The 23,929-nt window shown below is 38.6% G+C and overlaps 1 protein-coding gene across 50 annotated transcripts in view; it reads right to left on the bottom strand.

The window, feature by feature from the left end:
* SLMAP (sarcolemma associated protein) overlaps positions 1-23,929 on the bottom strand; it is a 178,529-nt gene that overhangs the window by 74,849 nt on the left and 79,751 nt on the right. For all 50 annotated transcript variants that reach the window (XR_012431292.1, XR_012431293.1, XR_012431294.1 and 47 more), the window contains exons 4-6: positions 14,608-14,680; positions 9,439-9,475; positions 6,896-6,958 (exon numbers count right to left, since the gene is read on the bottom strand). Coding sequence is in view for 47 of the 50 variants with exons in the window: in XM_065540826.1 (XP_065396898.1) it covers positions 6,896-6,958; positions 9,439-9,475; positions 14,608-14,680 (173 nt within the window). In the remaining 3 variants the exon portion in view is untranslated. The remainder of the gene's footprint in view (positions 1-6,895; positions 6,959-9,438; positions 9,476-14,607; positions 14,681-23,929) is intronic.

The following is a 23,929-nucleotide window of genomic DNA, read 5'->3' as shown; positions in this document are numbered from 1 at the left end:
AAACTTGTAAGTGTATAAAGTAAAAAAGTTATAGTAAGCTAAGTTTAGCTTATTATAGAAGAAAAACTTTTTTTTCTTGAGACCAGAGTCTAGCTCTGTCACCCAGGCTGGAGTGCAGTTGCATGATGATGTCACTAAGTGATGGCTCACTGTAATCTCAAATTCCTGAGCTTGTGATCCTCCTGCCTCAGCACCCCCTATAGCTAGGATGCAGACACGCACCACCATGCCCAGTTAATTTTTTTTTTTTTTTCTGAGACGAGTCTCGCTCTGTTGCGCAGGCTGGAGTACAATGGCGTGATCTTGGCTCAATGCAACCTCTGCCTCTTGGGTTCAAGCGATTCTCTCACCTCTGCCGCCTGAGTAGCTGGGATGACAGGCAATGCCATCACGCCTGGCTCATTTTTGTATTTTTAGTAGAGATGGCATTTCATCATGTTGGACAGCCTGGTCTCGAACTCCTGACCTCAAGTGATCTGCCCACCTTGGCCTCCCAAAGTGCTGGGATCACAGGCGTGAGTCCCCGCACCCAACCACCAGCTAATATTTTTTAATTTTTTTTTTTTTTTAAACAGATGGGGCCTTCTTATGTTGCTGAGGATGGTCTTGAACTCCTGGTCTCAAGTGATCCTCCCACCTCAGCCATCCAAAGTGCTGGGATTTCAAGCATGAGCCACCATGCTTGCCCCAAAAACTTTTAAAATATATATTTAAAGTAGCCTAAGTGTACAATGTTTATAAAGTCTATGGTAGTGTACAATAATGTCATAGGCCTTCACATTCACTTACTACTCACTCACTGACTCACCCAGAGCAGCTTCCAGTCCTGCAAGCTCTATTGATGGTAAGTGCCTTATACAGGTATATCATTTTCTATCTTTTTCTTTTCTTTTCTGTTTTGAGACAGAGCCTTGCTCTGTCATCCAGGCTGGAGTGCAGGGGTGTGATCTCAGCTTACTGCAACTCTGCCTCCCGGGTTCAAGCAATTCTGGTGTCTCAGCCTCCTGACTAGCTGGGACTACAGGCATGTGCCACCACGCCCAGCTAATTTTTGTATTTTTAGTAGAGACAGGGTTTTGCCATGTTGACCAGGCTGGTCTTGAACTCCTAGCCTCAAGTGTTCCTCCTGCCTTGGTCACCCAAAGTGCTCGGATGACACTGCCTCCAGCCTTTTTCTATCTTTTATACTGTATTTTTACTGTACCTTTTCTACGTTTAGATATGCTTCTAAACACGAATACTATTGTGTTACAACTGCCTTCAGTAAGCAGTACAATAACATGCTGTATGGGTTTGCAGCCTAGGATCAATAGGCTCTACTATATAGCCTAGGTGTGTAATAGGCTATGCCATCTAGGTTATATAAGTACAATGTATAATGTTCGCACAATGACAAAATCACCTAATGAAATCATATGCCTGTTGTAAAGCGATCCATGATAGCATATATATGTATACATATGTATATATACAACCACATACACATATATGTGAATATATGTGAAATATATACACCTCAGAGCAAACTCATTCCAACTGAAGCCAAGATAATCTGGTCATCAGCAAAAATACTTTATAATGGCTTAATTGCACAAGTATGATATCTAAAATAGAGCTTTTAATTTTTCCTTTTAAAAATGTTATTTATATAAACATACACATTTTTGTTTTATTTTATTTCTGAGACAGAGTTTCATTCTGCAGCCCAGGTTGGAGTGCAGTGGCATGATATCGGCTCACCACAACCTCCACCTCCTGGGTTCAAGCAATTCTCATGCCTCAGCCTCCTGAGCAGCTGGGACTACAGGTGCACACCACCATGCCCAGCTAATTTTTGTATTTTTTGTGGAGATGAGCTTTCTCCATGTTGGCCAGGCTGGTCCTGAACTCCTGGTCTCAAGTGATCTGCCTGCCTCGGCCTTCCAAAGTGTTGGGATTACAGGCAAGAGCCACCGTGCCCAGCCAATATATACTATTAAAAAGAGAGATTGCTTTATTCGCACAGCCTACTGCATTTTCAGGTGTTCTGATTCTCTCTGACTATATAACACTTAGCAGCAATTAATATACCAAAATAGGTAAGAGTCCACTGAATATTGGTTCAATGTAATAAAGGGATTTATAATGAGAGAGTTAAATAACTATTTGGCAGTTCCAAAGATACATATATAAAATATATATAATATCTAAATATATAATATATATTATATAATATCTAAGTAATATATTATAAATATATATTATATAAATATATAATATCTACTACATATAAAATATCTATTATATAAATATATAATAGATATTATATAAATATATATTATACAATAGCTATGACTTATATATCTATTATATATTATATAATATCTATTATATATTATATATAGATATATTATATCTATATATAATAGATATTATATATGTAATAGATATTATATAATTATATTTATATAATAGATATAATTATATAATAGATGTTATATAAATATATATCATATAAATATATAAATATAACAATAGATATTATATTTATAGATTATATATAAGATATATTTATAGATTATATATTTATATAATAGATATATATGTAATAAATATGATATACTTATATCTATATATCTATATATAGATATCTATGTATCTATAAATATATATTATATATCTATTACATATATAATATATATTTATATCTATTACATATATAATAGATATTATATAATTATATAGTATATATATTTTTTGAGATGGAATTTCAATCTTACTGCCCAGGTTGGAGTGCAATGGCACGATCTTGGCTCACCGCAACCTCCGCCTCCCGTGTCCAAGTGATTCTCCTGCCTCAGCCTCCCGAGTAGCTGGGATTACAGGCATGCGCCACCACGCCCGGCTGATTTTGTATTTTTAGTAGAGATGGCGTTTCTCCATTTTGGTCAGGCTGGTCTTGAACTCCTGACCTCAGGTGATCTACCAGCCTTAGCCCCCCAAAGTGCTGGGATTACAGGCGTAGCCACTGTGCCCGGCCCAAAGATATATTTTACAGAGAAAGACATTGGTGTACAAAGTCTAAACTCTAGGTGGCTTGTTAGCAGTTGATAGCTGTTAAGCAGGTCTCCTTCATCCGGAATCAAGGTGAAATGCTCATAGCATTTAGTTGTGTTTTGGCATACCTTCTTCACCTTGTTTTATTCCTGTCATTATCCAGAGCAACACTTATGACCCTAATGCCTCTGAGACACCTCAACAGAGAAGTATGCGCATAGTACTCAAGGTTTAAAGTACAAACATAGTACTCGAGGTTTAAAGCATGAATTTATTGCTCTCCACATCCTTGATAAATAATGAATATGGAAAATTTTGTCTAGAGGTACTACATTTTAATATAACTCTAAAACTATAGGTTAAATAATCTAATAAAAAGCCATACACCTCAGAATCTATATTAAAACACAGCTTCACTTAAAAGAGACTATTTGCCAAGTTTAAGTTCCTAAAACATTCCTAATATCCAGGAAATTACTCAGATGCTGCAAAAAGTTTTACTGAAAAACAAAACCATCAACCAACCATATCTTTAGAATCTACTTCCACTAGATGGTGTAATTTCATCTTTTTAATTCAATTCCATTTAGAGTTTAACTCCATGAACTATATCCTAACAGAAATCTAGTAAGTCCAGCAATGGTCTTTTAGTTAGTTCTAAGGTATAAAATGCACCTATTCCAGTTTTTATTCAAAATGTTCACAATTTACATTAGAACTTTAGCAGTTCAATAAGAATGTATACAGAAAAGACTGTGGTATAATTTTATCTCAAAGAGCTAGAAAAGGAACAGTAGAGGATTAGGACACTAGGAATATTCACAGAACACGAAGGTTGGAAAGAGTGAGAGAGTGAGGGAGTGAGATTTGTTATCCACGATGACTAGTAACAGTAGTATACAAGCCTGGGAAAATAATTTAACCTATATGAGCTCCACACTTCTCATATGAAAAATGAGGTTTAAATTACATTAATCTCAAAGTTTTCTTCCACCTCTAAAAATAAGCAGCTTAATTAATGTGCCTTCCTATTGAATGGCAAACAACTACTAACATTTATGGCATACATTCTATGTGCCAGGAACTGTTCTAAGTGCTTTACATATATTAATTTTTTTTTATTCTTCACAATTCTGTGAAGTTAAGTGCTGTTACTATATCCATTTCATAGATGAGGAAAATGAGGCATAAAAGAGTTAAACAACTTTCCCAGTAGGTCAGAAATTAAAGCCAACGATTAAATCAAGGGAATTTTGGCTTAGAATACTCTTAAATACTCTATTAAAATCCAAATGTATAATGTTTTTCTATGCATACACTATGCCTGGTGGAAGATAAGATCTGATTAATACATTGATTAATTTTCTGTTCATTTTCATAAATGTGTACATTCTTAACTAAGATGGAACTATTCTCACCGATTGATTCCTATAAAAGAATGTAGGGGGCTGGGTGTGGTGGCTCAGGCCTGTAATCCCAGCACTTTGGGAGGCCAAGGCAGGTGGATCATGAGGTCAGGAGATCGAGACCGTCCTGGCCAACATGGTGAAACTCTGTCTCTATGAAAAATACAAAAAATCAGCCAGGTGTGGTGGCACGCACCTGTAGTCCCAGCTACTCGGGAGGCTGAGGCAGGAGAATCACTTGAACCTGGGAGGCGGAGGTTGCAGTGAGCCAAGATCGCGCCACTGCACTCCAGCCTGGACGACAGAGCAAGACTCCATCTCAGAAAAAAAAAAAAAAAAGAATGTAGGGACCCAGGATCACGTGTTTGGTTCTATTATTTGAAACAAAAGACAACTGAAGGCCTACCCACATAAAATGACTCACTCAAGGTCACAAAAGTGGGTTGAGTAGCAGAACTAAGATAAAAACCTCACTCTTGCTGGGTGCAGTGGCTCACACCTGTAATCCCAGCACCTAGGGAGACCAAGGTGGGTGGATCACTTGAGGTCAGGAGTTTAAGACCAGCCTGGCCAACATGGTGAAACCTAAAAATCTACTCTACCCTACTAAAAATACAAAAAATTAGCCAGGTGTGGTGGCACATGCCTTTAATTCCAGCTACTCAGGAGGCTGGGGCAGAAGAATTGCTTAAACCCGGGAGGGGGAGGTTGCAATGAGACGAGATTGAGCCAGTGCACTCCAGTGTGGGTGACAGAGCAAGAGTCCGTTTCAAAAAAAAAAAAACAAAACAAAAAAATACCTCAATCTCTAATCTCCTGATCCAGGGTTTTCTTTTACCATGCTCCCTCACCAGAATAAGAAATATAATCTAGCCCAAACCCACAAAAAACAGAAAAAACAAACAAACAAAAAAACTCAAAACACTTGTTTGCTTTTTAGAGATTTGTATGGTTCTTTAAATATGGCATTAATTTGAAGAAGTATCTGCTCTACACCAAGAAATTATTCTGTGAATCAAGCAGCACAGCACAGTGGTTACACAAAGCAGAAAATCTGAGGTCTGGCCGTCCAGGTTCAAATCCCAGCTCTACCATATACTTGATGTGTGATATTGTATAAATTATTAAATCTTCCTGCCTCTCAGTTACTCTATCTGTAAAAACAGGGATAAAATATGCACCTTGTAAGATTGTTGTGATAATTAAATAATATAGGTAAAGTGCTAGAATGAAGCTTGGCATATAATAAGTGCTATATAATTACTTGCTATTAATATTATTAAGCAATCAAAATATCTCCCAGTTTAATTTTATTTAAAAGTCATCTATGGGCCAGGCGCCATGGCTCATGCCTATAATCCCAACACTTTGGGAGGCTGAGGTGGGCAGATTGCCTGAGCTCAGGAGTTTGAGACCACCCTGGGCAACACGGTAAAACCCCATCTCTACTAAAATACAAAAAATTAGCCAGGCATAGTGGTGGATACCTGTAGTCTCAGCCACTCAGGAAGGAGGCAGGAGAATCGCTTGGGCCCAGGAGGCAGAGGTTGTAGTGAGCTGAGATCGTACCATTGCACTCCAGCTTGGGCTACAGAATGTGACTCCATCTCAAAAATGAAATAGAATAAAATAAAACAAAACAAAACAAAACAAAACAAAAGCCATCTATGGATAAAGAATTGTTCTGGGGCTTGGCGTGGCGGCTCACACCTATAATCCCAGTGCTTTGGGAGGTTGAAGCAGGACAAAGACTCGAGCCCAGGAGTTTGAGGCTGTAGTGAGTTCTGACCATGCCACTGAACTTCAGCCTGAGAGACAGAGTCAGACCCTGTCTCTCAAAAAATTTAAAAACAGATTTAAAAAAACTGTTTTGGAACCTCCTCATACTTGAAGAAAAAAATTCTCGTACAAAGGCTTTTCTCTAGATTTAATCTTGACTCTTTTATCTTTCTTCATAAGATCTACTTTTAATCTTTTGTTCTTTTTTGAAAAGATAGTATTTCTTTTGTATTTGTATCCAGCCAATATTTTTTTATCCTATATTTGTGAACTGGCAAAATAAAATATAAGTTGTTTAATTCTGAGCTTTTCTTGAGACAGGGTCTTGCTCTGCTGCCTAGGATGGAGTACAGTGGTGCCATCAAAGTTCACTGCAGCCTCAACCCCCTGGGCTCAAGCAATCCTCTCACCTGAGACTTCCAAGTAGCTGGGACGACAGATGCACACCATCACACCTGGTTAATTACAAAACTTTTTTTTGTAGAGACGGGGTCTCACTTTATTGCCCAGGTTGGTCTCAAACTCTTGACCTCAAACAATCCTTCTGCCTAGGCCTCCCAAAGTCCTGGGATTACAGGCATTAACCACCATGTCTGGCCCTAATTCTGCTTTTAAGAACTTTTAAAAGTTTAAAAGAAATTCTGCTTATAAGAATTCTCAAGATTTACTTTTACCTGTAGATACTGAGAAAGCTGGAATAGTTCCTGAGAGTACATACTTGGAGTGTTAGCAGCAACCTAGAAACAAATGACACAATATCAACAGAAAACACTTCATAAAAAACATTAAACCAATTCCTTGAAATGTCTACTTACTTAAATATGCAAAATAACTGTTATTAAAATCGCAAATTTATAGCACAAAGGCAATATAGCCTTTTAAGTTTTTTCTTTTCTGATGGAAATAAAGCCTTTTCTTAATCCAGAAATAAAACCTCCTAAATCAATAGATCCACATATTTTCCCTTTAAAATTCATCATTAAATAGTTCTTTACTATTTTAACAAGCCTCATTCATTTAGAAGTAGCCATCTTCAAAATGGTATTTTTATGTGGTATAGGGACGGCAGGGACATGAAATACAACACTTTGTCCAGTGGCCTGAGGCAATGTTTCTTTAAATCCATAGGTAAGTTTTAAGAAAAAAGATGGGAAGTAATGGTGTTTAAACACTGTAAGTCATAGTCAAACTATTTAGAACTCAAGAGTATTATAAGGAATATCTTCTATAAGGGTTTTTTCAAGGTTGTGGAATATAGAACCATGGCATTATTTAAAAAGAAAAAAAAGAGGAAGGGTCGGGCGCAGTGGCTCATGCCTATAATCCCAGCACTTTGGAAGGCCGAGGGAGGTGGATCACCTGAGGCCACGAGTTCGAGAGACCAGCCTGGTCAACATGGTGAAACCACGTCTCTACTAAAAATACAAAAAATAGCCGTGTCACACTACTACACTTCAGCTTGGATGACAGAGCAAGACTCCATCTCAAAAAAATAAATAAATAAATAAATAAGAAGAAGGGCTAGGCACGGTGGCTCACGCCTGTAATCCCAGCACTTTGGGAAGCCGAGGCGGCCAGATCACCTGAGGTTGGGAGTCCAAGACCAGCCTGACCGACATGGAGAAACCCCGTCTCTACTAAAAACGTAAAATTAGCAGGGCGTGGTGGCGCATGCCTGTAATACCAGCTACTCGGGAGGCTGGGGCAGAAGAATCGCTCGAACCTGGAAGGTGGAGGTTGCAGTAAGCTGAGATTGCAACACTGCACTCTAGCCTGGGCAACATGAGTTAAACTGTCTCAAAAAAAAAAGGAGTAGGAGGAGGAGGAAAGAAGGAAGAAGAAGGAAGAGGAAAAAGAAGGAAGGAAGGAGGAGGAGGAAGAAAAGGAAGAGGAAGAAGAAAAAGAAGAAGAGGAGGAGGAAGGAGAAGAGGGAGCAGAAGGAGGAGGAAGAAAAAGGAGGAGGAGGTGGGAGGAAAAAGAGGAAGAAGGAAGGAAGAAGAAGAAGGAAGAAGAAGAGAGAAGGAATAAGTAGGAGGAGGGAGGAAGAAGAAAAAAAAACGAAGAAAGAAGGAAGAAGAAGGATAAAAAAGAAAAGAAGGAACAAGAAAGAAGGAAGAAGGAAGAAAGAAGAATAAGGAAAAAGAAATAAGGAAGAAAGAAGGAGGAAGAAAAGAAAGAAAAAGGAAGAAATATGAGGAGGAGGAGAAGAGGGAGAAAACAACAAGAAGGAAGAAAAGGAGGAGGAAAGAAGAAAGAAAAGAAGAAGAGGAGGAGGAGCCAGAGGAGGAGAAGGAGGAGGAAGAAAGACTACTGGGTTGCTGTAATATTTACCCCTATGTGTTAGCTTATTAATGATGTTATAGCACCAGTCCTTATTAAGCTTGGGAAGTATACTTTAATTAATATGCTGACTAGAAAGCAGAGAGTTGGCATTATTTCTTAAATTTACTTCCAAATTAGCAGTACCATTATTTACTTCTGAATAATTCTCGGTATTGCAGAAGTTGATGATTAACCACTTTTACTTCTAAAAAAGGAATCTAACAGAGAACTTCAGTTTCAAGCAGGCTTTCACTCTTCATTCAAATGGAGGAAAAATGTAAAATATTTTTTCCACTAGTTTAGTTATTGCACTAAGAAAACTAGACTCCCACATTAATGTCAAAAGATGTATTTTGGGGGGCTAATTAGCAATGATACCTATAATTGAATAAACCATTATTTCTGAACAAAAGAAAAATGCTTTCTAGCAAGCAATTACTGCAAAGTTTCTGATCAGATCAGGTAAAAAGTAACCCTTAAAGACAACAAAAGAACAATTTTTGTAAGCCTGTATTTCTGTATTACCTCCCTGTATTGGTAAATGTTGAGTGAACTATTTAGGTAGAAACTTTAACATATTTCTAGACAGAATTGTATCTCAGAATAAAAAGTAACAGCGAATACTCCTCATCCCTGGCTAGACACAAAACAGGTACTCCTCGTTTACACAGTGAATAATTTAACTGAGATAACAAAGTCTTTTTCTGAAGAAACATCCATCTTAGATTCTCCAGCTATTGAAGATCAGAAGATTATAATAACTATATAGCTATATGCATTCTACATATTTTGTTACAAAAGAGAAATACATTTCTAGGTAAAGCATATTAAAAACAAACATTTTCAAAGCAACACAGCTGAGTCAGTTTGGAAAAAATAATCATTAGCAACTTACTTTGTCAACAGGACTTGGTAATGGTGCATGGATGACACTGAAAAGTAAAATTTAGAAGTTTTATCTAATATCCGGACAATAGAGGAAATAGAGTATGAGAGCACCAGAATATCTTATACCACAAAGTTTATACATTTGCCTTCATGTAATTAAAAAAAAGTGAACTATTTTTCAATTCTTTATAAATGTATAAAATTCTTAGAAAACAAAAACATGTAAACCTACCTTGTACATATCAATATATTTCTAAAAACAAATTCCAAATCCAAAATGTATTAAATGCTCTTTGAGGGATATGAATTACTTGATTATAAGAATTTCTATACAGAAAAGGAGTACTCTATCCTTTTTCGGCTAGGTGTGGTGGCTCGTGCCTGTAATCCCAGCACTTTGGGAGGCTGAGGCAGGAGGATCACCTGAGGTCAGGAGTTCAAGACCAGCCTGGCCAACATGATGAAACCCTGTCTCTACTAAAAATATAAAAAAATTAGCTGGGTGTGGTGGCACACACCTTTAGTCCCAGCTCCTCGGGAGACTGAAGCATAAGAATCGCTTGAACCCAGGAGGTGGAGGTTGCAGTGAGCCAAGATTGTGCCACTGCGCTCCAGCCTGGGTGACCAAGTGAGACTCCGTTTCAAAAAACAAAAAAACAATATTCTCCCATTTTCAATTTTGAAATATGTAAATTATGTTCTTTTAAAATTAAACATTCCTATACAGAAAGTCTTAAAAAGCAAAGTTCTGGAAAGCAAGGTTATAATTTGGAAACTTGTTCCAGTGAAGAACAACTTTAATCAAAACACTACTATTCCTCTTCTCTACCCAGCCACCTCAGAAACTGACTGAAAACTTAGATGTATGTATGAAACTGAACTCAGTGTAACACTTTAAAACAAAACATTAAATAGATGGCACTAATTGATATTAGTTGCCTTGTTGGCCTGATAACTACTGCTGACAAAAAGGTAGTATAGCAGCTCAGAAACTATACTGGGTCCAAAATCTAGCTCTACCCACCAGCTGAAAGGCAAATTGCCTAATCAATATAGGTCTCAGCTTCCTCATGCATAAAATGAGATAATGAAGTCAGGTGCAGTGGCTCACACCTGTAATCCCAGCACTTTGGGAGGCCAAGGTGGGCGGATCACGACGTTAGGAGTTCGAGACCAGCCTGGCCAACACAGTGAAACGTCATCTCTACTAAAAATACAAAAATCAGCCAGGTGTGGTGGCACGTGCCTGTAGTCCCAGCTACTTGGGAGGCTGAGGGGGGAGAATCGCTTGAACCCTGGAGGCGGAGGTTGCAGTGAGCTGAGACTGCGCCACTGCACTCCAGCCTGGACACAGAGCAAGACTCCATCTCAAAAAAAAAAAAAAAAAAAAAAAAAAAAAAAGGGAGCTAATCATATAACCAATTCCATGGAGTTATTGGGGGTATTAAATATATTAATATGAATAAAGAGCTTAAAACAGTACTTTGGAAATAGGACTTTATCGCTACTATTACTCTCATGAGAATATAGCAGCTAAGGAAGCTAGAGTCCCTATTTTATTTACAAGGCCCTGTAAGATACTGCTAGGTGTGCTGGCGGTGAGTACAGGGGACTCAAAGCAAGGCTACCATGCATGACCTCTACCAGCTGCTAATCACTCCACATCCTAGAGGCCATTCTTGTAATGGCTAGCTTGGAGGTTGACTGGGTAAAGTTCTTAGACTGAACTGACAAATCATATGTAAGCTGCTGAAAAACTGATCAGATGTCAGTTAAAAATAGGAATAATTTTGATCCCACCTTAATAACTGCAAACACTGTAAGAACCGGTCTAATTCAACTAGTCACAAAAACACTAAAATGCTGAATAAAATGGAATATTAAGGACCAGCACCCACCTCCCTGCTGAGCACCCATGATACAGACTTCATTAAGCCTACATAAACTTTACTGTCCTTCTTTGATTATACATCTGTGTTCTCAGGATCTATGACCTATTCACCTGTATATCCCCAAAGCCCATCACCAGGCCCTAACAAAGTCGGTGCCTAGTAAAGATTTTTTAAAAATTATGTACAACTTTACTCCAGAAAATTGAAATAGGCATTTTAAACAATATTTTTCTTGAATATAAAAAATATTGATTATGGAAAATTTATGAAGTAAATCATGAGGAAATAAATAAAAATTACTGAATGCCAACACTCAGAGAGAACCACTGTGGGTATATATCTTTTTCTCTGCATATATGCATATATAGTGAAATGAACTTAAGAATGTCTAAATGCCAGATCATTTGAGGTTAGGAGTTTGAGACCAGCCTGGCCAACATGGTGAAACCTATTTCTACTAAAAATACAAAAACTAGCCAGGCGTGGTGGTGGGCGCCTGTAATCCCAGCTACTTGGGAGGCTGAGGCAGGAGAATCACTTGAACCTGGGAGGCGGAGGTTGCAGTGAGCCGAGATCACACCACTGCACTCCAGTCTGGGCAACTGAGCAAGACTCCATCTCCCCCCCCAAAAAAAAGTCTAAATAGAAACAAATGGTACAGTAGGGATTTTTTTTTAATTCCCCTTTCTTAGTGACCCAAGTATAAAATCTTCTGTTCTTATAACAATCTCATTAATAAACAAAGGGCTAAAACTCCGGCAACACATTCCATAAGTGATATACATTTGTATTTTACAAAAACTATCCTGTATATAAGTATATTCTGAAGTATGAATAAAGTTCATGTGCATATACAAACCTTAACAACGAAATGTGGAAAATGAAAATAGTTACTTAGTGTTAGAGTGGTGGGATTATACGCAATTTCTGTTTCTTTTGTTAAAAATTTAAAAAATTTTTTTATTTTGGAGACAAGAGTCTCACTCTGTCACCCAGCCTGGAGTGAAGTGGTCTGATTTCGGCTCACTGCACTCCGCCTCCTGGGTTCAAGCTGTTCTCGTATCTCAGCCTCCTGAGTAGCTGGGACTACAGGCGCTCACCACCGTGCCTGGCTAATTTTTTGTATTTTTAGTAGAGACGTGGTTTCACCCTGTTGCCCAGGCTGGTCTCAAACTCCTGAGCTCAGGCAATCTGTCCGCCTCAGAGTTCCAAATTCCTGGGATTACAGGCACGAGCCACCTGCCCCAGGCCTCTCTGTTTCTAATCATTAGAAAATGATTGGCCCAGGCACAGTGGCTCATGCTTGTAATCCTACTAGCACTTTGGGAGGCTGAGGGGAGTAGATCACCTGAGGCCGGGAGTTTGAGGCCAGCCTGGCCAACATAGAGAAACCCCGTCTCTACTGAAAATACAAAAATTAGCCGGACATGGTGGTGTGCACCTGTAATCCCAGCTACTCGGGAGGCTGAGGTAGGAGAATCACTTAAACCTGGGAGGTGGAGGATGCAATGAGCCGAAATCATCCCACTGCACTCCAGCCTGGTTGACAAAAGCAAGATTCTGTCGGGAGGGGAGGGGAGGGGAGAGGAGATTATTGGCCAGGCCTCTCTGTTTCTTATCATTAGAAAATTATTGACCAGGTTTCTCTGTTTCTTATCATTTAAAAATTGTTGGCCAGGTGTGGTGGCTCAGGCCTGTAATCCTAGCACTCTGGGAGCAGAGGTGGTGGACTGCCTGTGCTTGGAGTTCAAGAGCAACCTGGGCAACATGGTAAAACCCTGTCTCTACTAAAAGGAGAATTGCTTGTTCAAAATTCATCTTCTCCAGAAAGTTAGATTATGTACAACTAAATTGGCAGCAAAAATTTAAGTGATACTAATATTTAACCATATAAGAAAAGCCAAACAATGAGAAGGAAATGGGCAAAGATGAAAATAATTACAGAAACACAAAGGACAGAGACACAATACATTGCAAGTGACTTTGAAAAAATTCACAAGTTTTACTAGATGGAATCTGAAAACACACATGATTCCTTATGTAACAGTTCAAAGTTTTCAAACTGCATGAAAGAAAAATCTCATTATCAAATACAAACATCAAGGTCTTTAAGAAGCAATATATCATTAGTTGATTAATAGTTACTCATTTCTAAAACCTTAATTCTTGACTCTTAAAAGCTAAATTATATTAAACTTCCTAAAGTTTATTTTAATTTTAATAATTAAGCTGTAATTGCAAATAGAAAACAGATTGTTTTAAATTTAGAGTATTACTTCATATGCCAAGGACTAAAAAAAGGAAAAAGAAAAATGAATTAAAATGTTTTAAAACCTATGCCATTTTGCTTCAGATATCTTGAAAAGTAAACAAACAAAAGTAAGTAGCTTCTAACAAGTGTAAAATAAATGATTCTACTGAAAGCACAGACCAATACAGTAATGGGTGGGCCTCGCTCTGCTTAATCTTTCCTTCTCACTTTCCTATTCAATGCTTTACTTCTCCTTCAATTTATTGCTTTCTCTTAACCTCCTACCCTCAGATCACTGTCTCTGTTTTTGAAAGACAGGAAAATATTATGTTGGGTATAAAAACAAGCTTCTAGCACATTCAAGGCTTTCCCCACAAATAAAAAATGTTAAGTTTAAAGATTGCTTAACTCCCTTCAACACTTCATCATAATAATCTCTGAAAAGCTCAAGATCAAAATGTACTTACGTATGCTGCTTTTAAAAGCTAGATTTTATGGGTAATTTTCCCCTTTCAAATGTCTGCCTCTAAACGACCTTTACACTCCTTCATACAGAAAGTAAACAGGACATTGGAAAAATATTCAAAAACCTCCCACCAAAATAAGCTACCAACTATATTGATATCCTCAAGGTCTTATAAGATTGTGACACTGGCATTAATACCAGAAGTGATCACAGTTTAAGAAGTCCTATATTAAGTGAAAATAAAAAGGAATGAAGCTATCACTTACCAATAACTTATATATTTGAAACATTGTGAAAAACAACTAATTATCCATCAAAATATAAATTAAATTTGGAAACAAAATAATCTTTGCTTCTAATACATTATTATTTACTAGAATTGCAACTAAAGCAAAAAAGCAATTTAAACTTGTGTATTATATTCCAAAAAGTACTAATCAATTTTCTAACATTATGTAAATAGTCCTAAAGCAGGTATTAGCAGTATACTGTCATCTAGAATATTAGTACTAAATTCTTTACAGTACTAAACTTCACAAAAACTTCACAGTACTAAATTATACTCACTCTGAGCGGAGCCGGGCTTCCATACCATCTGGTAGAAAAAGTTTTATTGTGGAAACAATACACCCATGGGTAACTGGTTGAAACAAACAAATAATATGGATGAAATAATTGTTTAAAAATATAAAACTTCACACCTCTCATATCTAAACACAGTTTATTCTTAAAAGTAACAATTTCTCAAAAAGAAAATAAAGCTAGTGGTTTAACGACAGTATTATTACCCTGGAGAAACTCATCTTGTCCATAATGAATCACAATTGCAAGGCAGAAATAAGGACAGAATTATTTTGAAAAGTGTCTTCATCTCCAATTCTATAATAACAGTCAATAAAAGGTCAGTTGAATATATGGAAATAAAATTGTGAGGAGGAAATACACTTTTCCCCATCTGTCAGTATCAAACATAAGTCTGACTATTCCCAAATTTAAAATATAGCTCTTATTCCAAATCTTCCTTTCCCCAACCTATTACATACATAACCACACCTCACAAAACTCTAAAGTTCTGCATAATACAGTTGAGAATATGCCAGTCAATCTCCCATTTTATGGGTGAGAAAACCAAGACCTCAGACAAGTGAAACTGCCTCCACAATTCTCTGCTATTAAGTATCAGAATTGTTTGCTAGTGTCTCGTGTTTCTATTTCAATATTTAAAATTTTTGTTTTGTTTTCTTGATAGTTGTTTCTTCCTTTACCCCCAAAATGACATCAATATAGTCCCTTTGTAGACAGCTTCTTACTGCTGCATCTTACTTCCTCTTTTTCCTACTGAAGATTTTAAGAGACAAAACTACCGCAAGTAGCACTTGCACAGTTTCCCTATATGTGGGTTTAATTTTAAAAAATTGTTTTCTGGTTTGAAAGTTGATGGTTTTTTATTTCTCTTTTCTCTATTCTTCAAATACTGTATTGCATTTTCCAGAGTTCAAATAATTATTTCACTAAGCTCTGATTAAAAACTAATGCAGGCTGATGAAAATACACTACATCATGATTAGGGGAGTGGTGGTTATGAGACCATATACATTTGTCAAAACTCACTGAACTGTACATGTAAAATTGTGTTATATGTAAATTATATCTCAACAAAACTGAATTTTAAGAATAGAGCTAATGTTGGCCGGGCATGGTAGCTCACACCTGTAATCCCGGTACTCTGGGAGGCCAATGTGGGTGGATCACCTGAGGTTAGGACTTTGAGACCAGCCTGGCCAACATGGTGAAACCTCTCTACTAAAAATACAAAAATTAGGCCGGGCTCGGTGGCTCATGCCTGTAATCCCAGCACTTTGGGAGGCCGAGGCAGGCGGATCACCTGAGGTCAGGAGTTTGAGACCAGATTGGCCAACATGGCAAAACCCCTCTACTAAAAATATAAAACTTAGGCCGGGCGCAGTGGCTTACACCTGTAATCCCAGCATTTTGGTAGGCTGAGGTGGGCAGATCACCTGAGGTCAGGAGTTCAAGACCAGCCTGGTCAACATGGCAAAACCTCTCTACTAAAAATACAAAAATTAGGCCAGGCATGGTGGCTTATGCCTGTAATCCTAGCACCTGGGGAGGCTGAGATGGGCAGCTCACCTGAGGTCAGGAGTTCAAGACCAGCCTGCTCAACATGATGAAACCCCGTCTCTTCAAAAATACAAAAATTAGCCAGGCATGATGGTGGGTGCCTGTAATCCCAGCTACTCAGGAGGCTAAGGAAGGAGAATTGCTTGAGCCTGGGAGGCAGAGGTTGCAGTGAGCCAAGATCGCGCCACTGCACTCCAGCCTGGGCAACAGAGCGAAACTCCATCCCAGAAAAAAAAAAAAAAATAGCCAGTGTGGTGGCAGGTGCCTGCAATCCCAGTGACTCGGGAGGCTGAGGCCAGCAGAACTGCTTGAGCCTGGGAGGCAGAAGTTGCAGGGAGCCGAGATCACGCCACCGCACTCTAGCCTGGGTGACAGACTGAGACTCTGTCTCAAAAAAAAAAAAAAGAAAAAATAGAGCTAATGCATTTGGGGGTATTAAATGATCAGGCACACTAATCATCAAGATGATATTATAAACATGAAGTAATATGACTGTCATCTGGAAATGCACATTAAAATTAAGAAATTTAACACCATGTATTCAATATTGATTTTCATTACTGATTATATAAAAGTGCTAACACAGATCAAGAACCATCTATTGGCAGGTCACAGTGGCTCACACCCATAATCCCAGCGCTGTGGGAGGCTGAGGTGGGAGGATCACTTGAGTTCAGCTTGGGAAACATAGCGAGACCCAGTCTCTACAAAAAATTTAAAAATTAGCAGGGTGGGGGTGGTGCACACCTGTACCCAGCTACTTAGGAGGCTACGGTCGGGGGATTGCTTGAGCCCAGGAGTTAGAGGCTGCAGTGACCCATGATCACACCACTGCACTCCAGCTGGGTAAGACCCTGTCTCAAAAACAAAAACAAACAAACAACAATAAAAAACAGAACCATCTACTGGCAGTCTTCTAAACTCTGCCCAGCACAATAACCATGGCCATGAACCACTGGGCTCCTTCATTCCTGTCTGACCTCATCCTCTATCCTGCTACCACGGATATCCTATACAAAGCCAAGCTACCTGCAATCTCCAAGCACTTTACCTTTCACAGCCCCATGCCTTTTACACAGGCTGTCCCTTCTGTAAGCAATGTTTTTATCCTCTCGCCTGCATGACCATGTGCTACTTAGTCTCCAGGCTCAGATTTTCTAATTCCTTCACCAAAAGCTCAGTATCTGAGTAAGATGTCCCCAGAGCCTCCTACATCTATTTCTTAAAACATTAAGCACATTACATTGTGAATATTTATCATTTACAGAAACTGCTGTCTCACCAATTAGATTCAACTCTTTGAGGGCATCAAGGATTATCTGCTTCTCAATTTAAAAACCTATGTACTTAGCAGAGTCATCTGGTACAGAAATCATTTTACTGAAGATGCTGAGGAACATGCCTGCTTAGTATTTCATAGCTCCCACTACTCCTGTGCAAAGATGTTTCTTACTTTTAAGACATTAGGGTTCATTTCTATTTGTAGGAACCACCTAGCTTTCTCCTTTCCCAGGCAAAAGACAGAAGAGACAGATTTTTTTTTTTTTTTTTTTTGAGACAGAGTCTCTCTCTGTCGCCCGGGCTGGAGCACAATGGCACAATCTCGGCTCACTGCGAGCTCCGCCTCCTGGGCTCAAGCCATTCTCCTGCCTCAGCCTCCCGAGTAGCTGGAACTACAGGCGCCCACCACCACGCCTGCCTAATTTTTTTTTTTTTTTTGTATTTTTAGTAGAGACGGGGTTTCATCATGGTCTCGATCTCCTGACCTCGTGATCTGCCCGCCTCGGCCTCCCAAACTGCTGGGATTACAAGCGTGAGCCACCGTGCCCGGCCAAAGAGACAGATTTCTCTCATGATAAATGAATTTCTAGAGGATGGCTCCTCGAGAGATTCACTATAAATAGCCTACAATAAATACAGGAGCATGATACAACATGAAGATCCAGCAATACCTACACTTTAATTTGGTAATAAAGTTGTTTTTTAAAAAAGAAAAATAGGTGGAACAAGTTATAGAATAAAACTATAAATAAAACAGGTTGCCAGAGGTGACAACCTGTGATATACATTAGTAATTCTGTTGTTCAGACACATTACCCTGAAGTTCAGCAAATGAGCTGATGCACAAATCTATGAGATGAACCAAGGGCTAATACTGACTGGGCAGTACAGAGTTGCTGTACAGTTGTAGGCAGTTTAAAACACAAAAACAAAAACAACCCATGTCTGACTAAGTTGACGATCTAGTCCAGTCAACCATGCCTTTGGTGTGATTTTTATGACAACTAGATATACACAGGCATAGACATGTTATCCTTTTGATTTGCAACAGGCAAGTAATTAAAGCAACCTGATGAAAATGTTTTGTTCTGATACTTGTATTAATCAACTATACATAGCAGCATTTCCCAAAATGCTAGCAAGCGTTACAAAAAAGGATCTGAGGGTCTGATGACTTTGGGAAATGCTTGGTTTAAAAGAGATTTAGGGGCTGGGTACGGTGGCTCACGCCTGTAATCCTAGCACTTTGGGAGGCCGAGGTGGCCAGATCACAAGGTCAGGAGATAGAGATCATCCTGGCTAACACGGTGAAACCCTGTCTCTACTAAAAATACAAAAAAATTAGCTGGGCATGGTGGTGGGCACCTGTAGTCCCGGTTACTTCGGAGGCTGAGGCAGGAGAATGGCATGAACCCAGGAGGCAGAGCTTGCGGTAAGCTGCACTCCAGCCTGGCAACAGAGCGAGACTCCATCTCAAAAAAAAAAAAAAAAAAAAAAAAAAGATGGATGAAGATTCACAGGACATTTTAAAATTTATTCAACCAATATGTTCCAGGTTGTGTGTGGAGATTCTACAGTGAAGACAGACACACTTTCTACTCTTGCACAGCTTACAATTTAGTGAGGGTGGTAAACATATAAAAGGGATGAGTACAGGGGCATGGAGTGGGCACCTTGTCCAGCCCTGAGGATCAAGAAAGGTTTCTAGGCATAGGAAAAAGCATGTGCAAGGGCTTGAAGGCCAGGTCTATTAGGAGGAGTAAAAGTAATTCAGTGCAGTTGAAGCACAATGCCAAAGGAAGATACACCATTGACTTTGCTCTTAATAGGCCCTTTGTTCACAGGGGCTTAACTAAGAAAAAGATATTGGTGATGAAGACCTGAAGTAAAAAGCTGACTGAAGTTACATGTGTTCATAGAACTAAATGGCCCCAAGCTTTGCAACAGAGGGTTACTGTAATAATGTGTGACCCAGAAAACTCATTCTTTGAGCAGCTTGTGGGTCCAGGAAAAGAGGAGTGGCCAGTGGTTAGGTTGCTAAACCTCGGCTTTCTCACTTTCTTCCTTTCTTTTAAAAAATCTATTAGAATGTCAGCTCTTTGTTTACAATAATATTTTATCAGTATAGAGCAGCTTATGTGTACATGCCTGACCACCGAGTTTTCTCCTTGAAGCCATACACAAGGAATGCCAAACATCAAAATCAGATTGTTGGTGGGGTCCAGTGGCTCGAGCCTTTAATCCCACCACTTTGGGAGATTAAGGCAGGAGGATCACTTGAAGCCAGGAGTTCAAGGCCAGCCTGGGTAACACAGCAAGGCCCCACCTCTATAAATTAAAAAAATTTAAAAAAGATTGTTTTGGATTGCTAAGAATAGAAGTGACACTAATAGGAACCGATATGTTCAGTGGCATTAGGTTCATGTTACCTTTATAACAAAATCCTGATATACACAATCTTACATATTATATATACTCTTTCTGAAATTTTTTAACATATATACAAATTAGTTTATATAAATACATAAATGTCCTACATACTGGGTGATTTTTTAATTGTAGTTCTAGTAACCTCTCCCTTTTAATTTGGCTCCCTCTTCTCCTCTATTCCTTCCTCCCTCCCACCCACACTCCTGGACGACTCACATTAAAGATCTAGAGATATATATGTCTAACATATATGTATTTATAGAGATTGGTGAGACTATTTTAAATAATGAAATTATAAAAACAATTGATTCTTTCTTTACTCAACATTATACTTATAGAAATCCCTGCAATTCACATAATTTTAATTCATTATTTTTAATACCTGTACAATGGGGAGGTTTAAAATTATGCTTCCATTGTTTTTAGTATGATACCCACTGATGCCAAAAACATCCTTTCATAAGTCCTAACAAACCATCACTCACATATATACAAATGTACTTTATTATAAGTGTATTCAAAAGCACTATATAGTATTGTTTTGCAGGCATTCATGCTTTCTGTAAATGGTTACACTATACAAATCCTTCAACAGTTTGCTTGAGATAAAGTTTGAGATTTATCTTTGTTTATATATGCAAATTTAGTCCATATATTTTCACAGCTATATAGTATTTTGCTATTTTTTATTCTATTTTACTTAACATTTTTATTTTACTTAGTTTTCTCTTCATCCTATTTATTTAGAGTTTTTATTAGGAGTAACTCCTAAATTTGATCAAATGCCTTTTCAATATCTCCGGTTATTCAGTGACACAACTACTGGTTATACAGTTACATGGTCTTTCTACTTTAGTTTGTGGATTATGTTGATAGATTGCCTGATACTGACTCATCTTGGCATTTCTGGAATAAACCCTACTTTGTTGTTTATCCTAGTTTTATTTCTGGATTTAATTTACTAATATCTTTTGTTTGTTTTTAGAGACAAGGCTGGAGTGCAATGGCATGATCAGGGCTCACTGTAGCCTCAACTTCCTGGGCTCAAGTGAAGTGATCCTCCCACCTCAGCCTCTGGAGTAGCTGAGACAAGTGCATGCTACCATGCCTACAGCTAATTAAAAAAAAATTGGGGGGCGGGGAAGTGGGTAGAAACAGTGTCTCCCTCTATTGCCCAGGCTGGTTTGAACTCCTGGGCTCAAGGGCTCCTCCTACCTCAGCCTCCCAAAGTGTTGGGATTACAGGTGGGAGCCACTGTATCTGGCCTAACAGCATTTCAGCTTTTTTTTTTTTTTTTTTTTGAGACAGGGGCTGGCTCTGTTGCTCAGGCTGGAGTGCGGTGGTACGGTCATGGCTCACTGCAACCTCTGCCTCCCAGGCTCAAGCCATCCTCCCACTTCAGTCTCCCAAGTAGCTGGGACTACAGGCGTGCGCCACCATGCCCAGTTGATTCATGCCCAGATGATTCTTTGCATTACCTCATCCTTTTTATCAATCAACACCTAATAACTCTCTTTAGGAAATGCAAGCCAAGAAGACAGACATTCCTTGGCGATAAAGACAATGTAGTCAAATTCTCTTCTTCTCTATGGGTTACTCACAGCTGGGGTTCCATTTAATTCTTTGCTTTTTGGTAGAGACGGGATTTCACCATGTTGCCCAGGCTGGTATCAACCTACTTGGCTCAAGCAATCCACCTGCCTCAGACTCCCAAAGTGCTAGGATTACAGGCATGAGCCACTATGCCAAGCCCTGGCCTAGTATCTTAATTGAAATTTTTCATCTATTGTTATAAATAAAATTAATTATAGTTTTCTTTTTTGTATCTATATCTTTATCAGATTTTCACATTAATGACACGCTAGGTTCTTTAAAGGATTCTGAAAGCTTTCCATCTTAATGTTTGGAATTACTTAAATAACACAGGGTTTATCTATTTTTAAAAATAAGATCAAATTCAGCTGTAAATCCCTCTGTTTCTCGTGTCTTTTCAATGGTGAATCTTTAATAACTTTTAAGTCTCTTTCAAAAACAATCAGTTATTCAAATTTTTCCACTTCTTGAGATAATTATGCTAGGAAAACATCAATTTACTCTAATTTTTTCTTTTCTCTTTGCCATAGGTAGCTATACAAGATTCTCTTATTATTCTTGTAGTATATCCTGTATTTGTGTTTTATTTCTCCTTTCTCATCTTGTATATTTTTGCTAGTATTTTTAACTTAATGCATTATGGTTTATTAATTACCTTGTTCACTGTTTTCTTTTTATTAATAAAAGAACCAGCATTTGGGTTTGTTTATCCCTTGCAGAATTTTTTGTCACTGTTTCATTAATTTCTGCTTTTATTTCTCTTTTTCAATTTCTTTTACTTACTCGTTTTCTGAATTTTTTCTGATTAGTGTCAGATTTCTTAATTGTCTTTCTTCTTTAACATGAAAGGAATTTAAGATTGTTAATATTATCTGACTAAAAGACTTACTGTATTTTGGCATAAAAGTCTCCTCTCTTTACAATATAGTGTGAATTTTCCCTTTTGATTTCTTCTTTGATCCAGGGGTTATCTAGTAGTGTTGCATAATTTCAGGAGAATTCTCCAAGTGATACAAAAGATTATCATAGCACTGTTTAGCAAAGTACAAAAATCAGTACTTTTTTTCTGGTATACCCTTAAACAGGTAGTACTCAACTGGTAACACAGCTGTATCCTAAGAGCCCGTGCTTAACATAAGTCAACTTTTTGAAGTCAGTAAGTACCAAAAGAAACAACATTTTAAATGATGCAAGTTTTTTTTTAAACTAATCTCCTTAAAGTTGGCATAAAAGACAGGTAAAATTTCACAGAGGTCTGTAAAAATCTAATGTTACTGGCCAGGTGTGATGGCTCATGCCTCTAATCCCAGCACTTTGGGAGGCCGAGGCGGGCAGATCATGAGGTCAAGAGATTGAGACCATCCTGGCCAACATGGTGAAACCCCGTCTCTACTAGAAATACGACAATTAGCTGGGTGTGGTGGTGCGTGCCTGTAGTCCCAGCTACTCGGGAGGCTGAGGCAGGAGAATGGCATGAACCCAGGAGACAGAGCTTACAGTGAGCCGAAATCGTGCCACTGCACTCCAGCCTGGGCAACAAAGCGAGACTCCATCTCAAAAAAAAAAATCTAATGTTACTAAAATAAGATTATACTAAGAGGAAATTTGAATCTCAGGGTCATCTTCTTAGCTTTCTTTTCTTTCTTTTTTTTTTTTTTTTTGAGATGGAGTCTGGCTCTGTCGCCCAGGCTGGAGTGCAGTGGCCGGATCTCAGCTCACTGCAAGCTCCGCCTCCCAGGTTCACGCCATTCTCCTGCCTCAGCCTCCCGAGTAGCTGGGAGTAGCTGGGACTACAGGCGCCCGCCACCTCACCCGGCTAGTTTTTTGTATTTTTTTAGTAGAGACGGGGTTTCACCGTGTTAGCCAGGATGGTCTCGATCTCCTGACCTCGTGATCCACCCATCTCGGCCTCCCAAAGTGCTGGGATTACAGGCTTGAGCCACCGTGCCTGGCCGCCGCCTTAGCTTTCTATAGCATTTTCTAAAGAGTATCCCTCACAGATAGATGGGAAAAAACAGTGGAAAGGAGGTTGGAAAGAGTTGCATTCTATAATGGCCACCTCCTTGGAAATCTGCATATATGTTAGCATATTAAAAGCTCCAAGAAGTCCCGCTTATCTTAACTAAGTATTCTCTAAATGTATTTCATTACCTCATCCTTTTTATCAATCAACACCTAATAATTCTCTTTAGGAAATGCAAGCCAAGCAGACAGACGTTCCTTGGAGAGAAAGACAATGTAATCAAATTATCTTCTTCTCTATGGGTTACTCACAGCCGGGGTTCCCTTTAATGAGCTCAGTTTACTGTTTGCTGAATGACTTGGAGGTGTGATATGGCAACAGCAGATACAGGAGTGTCTAATGCAGCTGTTCCCAGTATGGTCATATATAAGTTGAATTCTCTTAGTAAGGAGTGTCAATATTTTGCACCAAAATACAAAC

The sequence above is a fragment of the Macaca fascicularis genome, chromosome 2 (genome assembly GCF_037993035.2).
Source record: "Macaca fascicularis isolate 582-1 chromosome 2, T2T-MFA8v1.1".
NCBI lineage: Eukaryota > Metazoa > Chordata > Mammalia > Primates > Cercopithecidae > Macaca > Macaca fascicularis.
The sequence above is the reverse complement of the archived record's forward strand: the minus strand, read 5'-3'. Positions and strand labels throughout refer to the sequence as shown.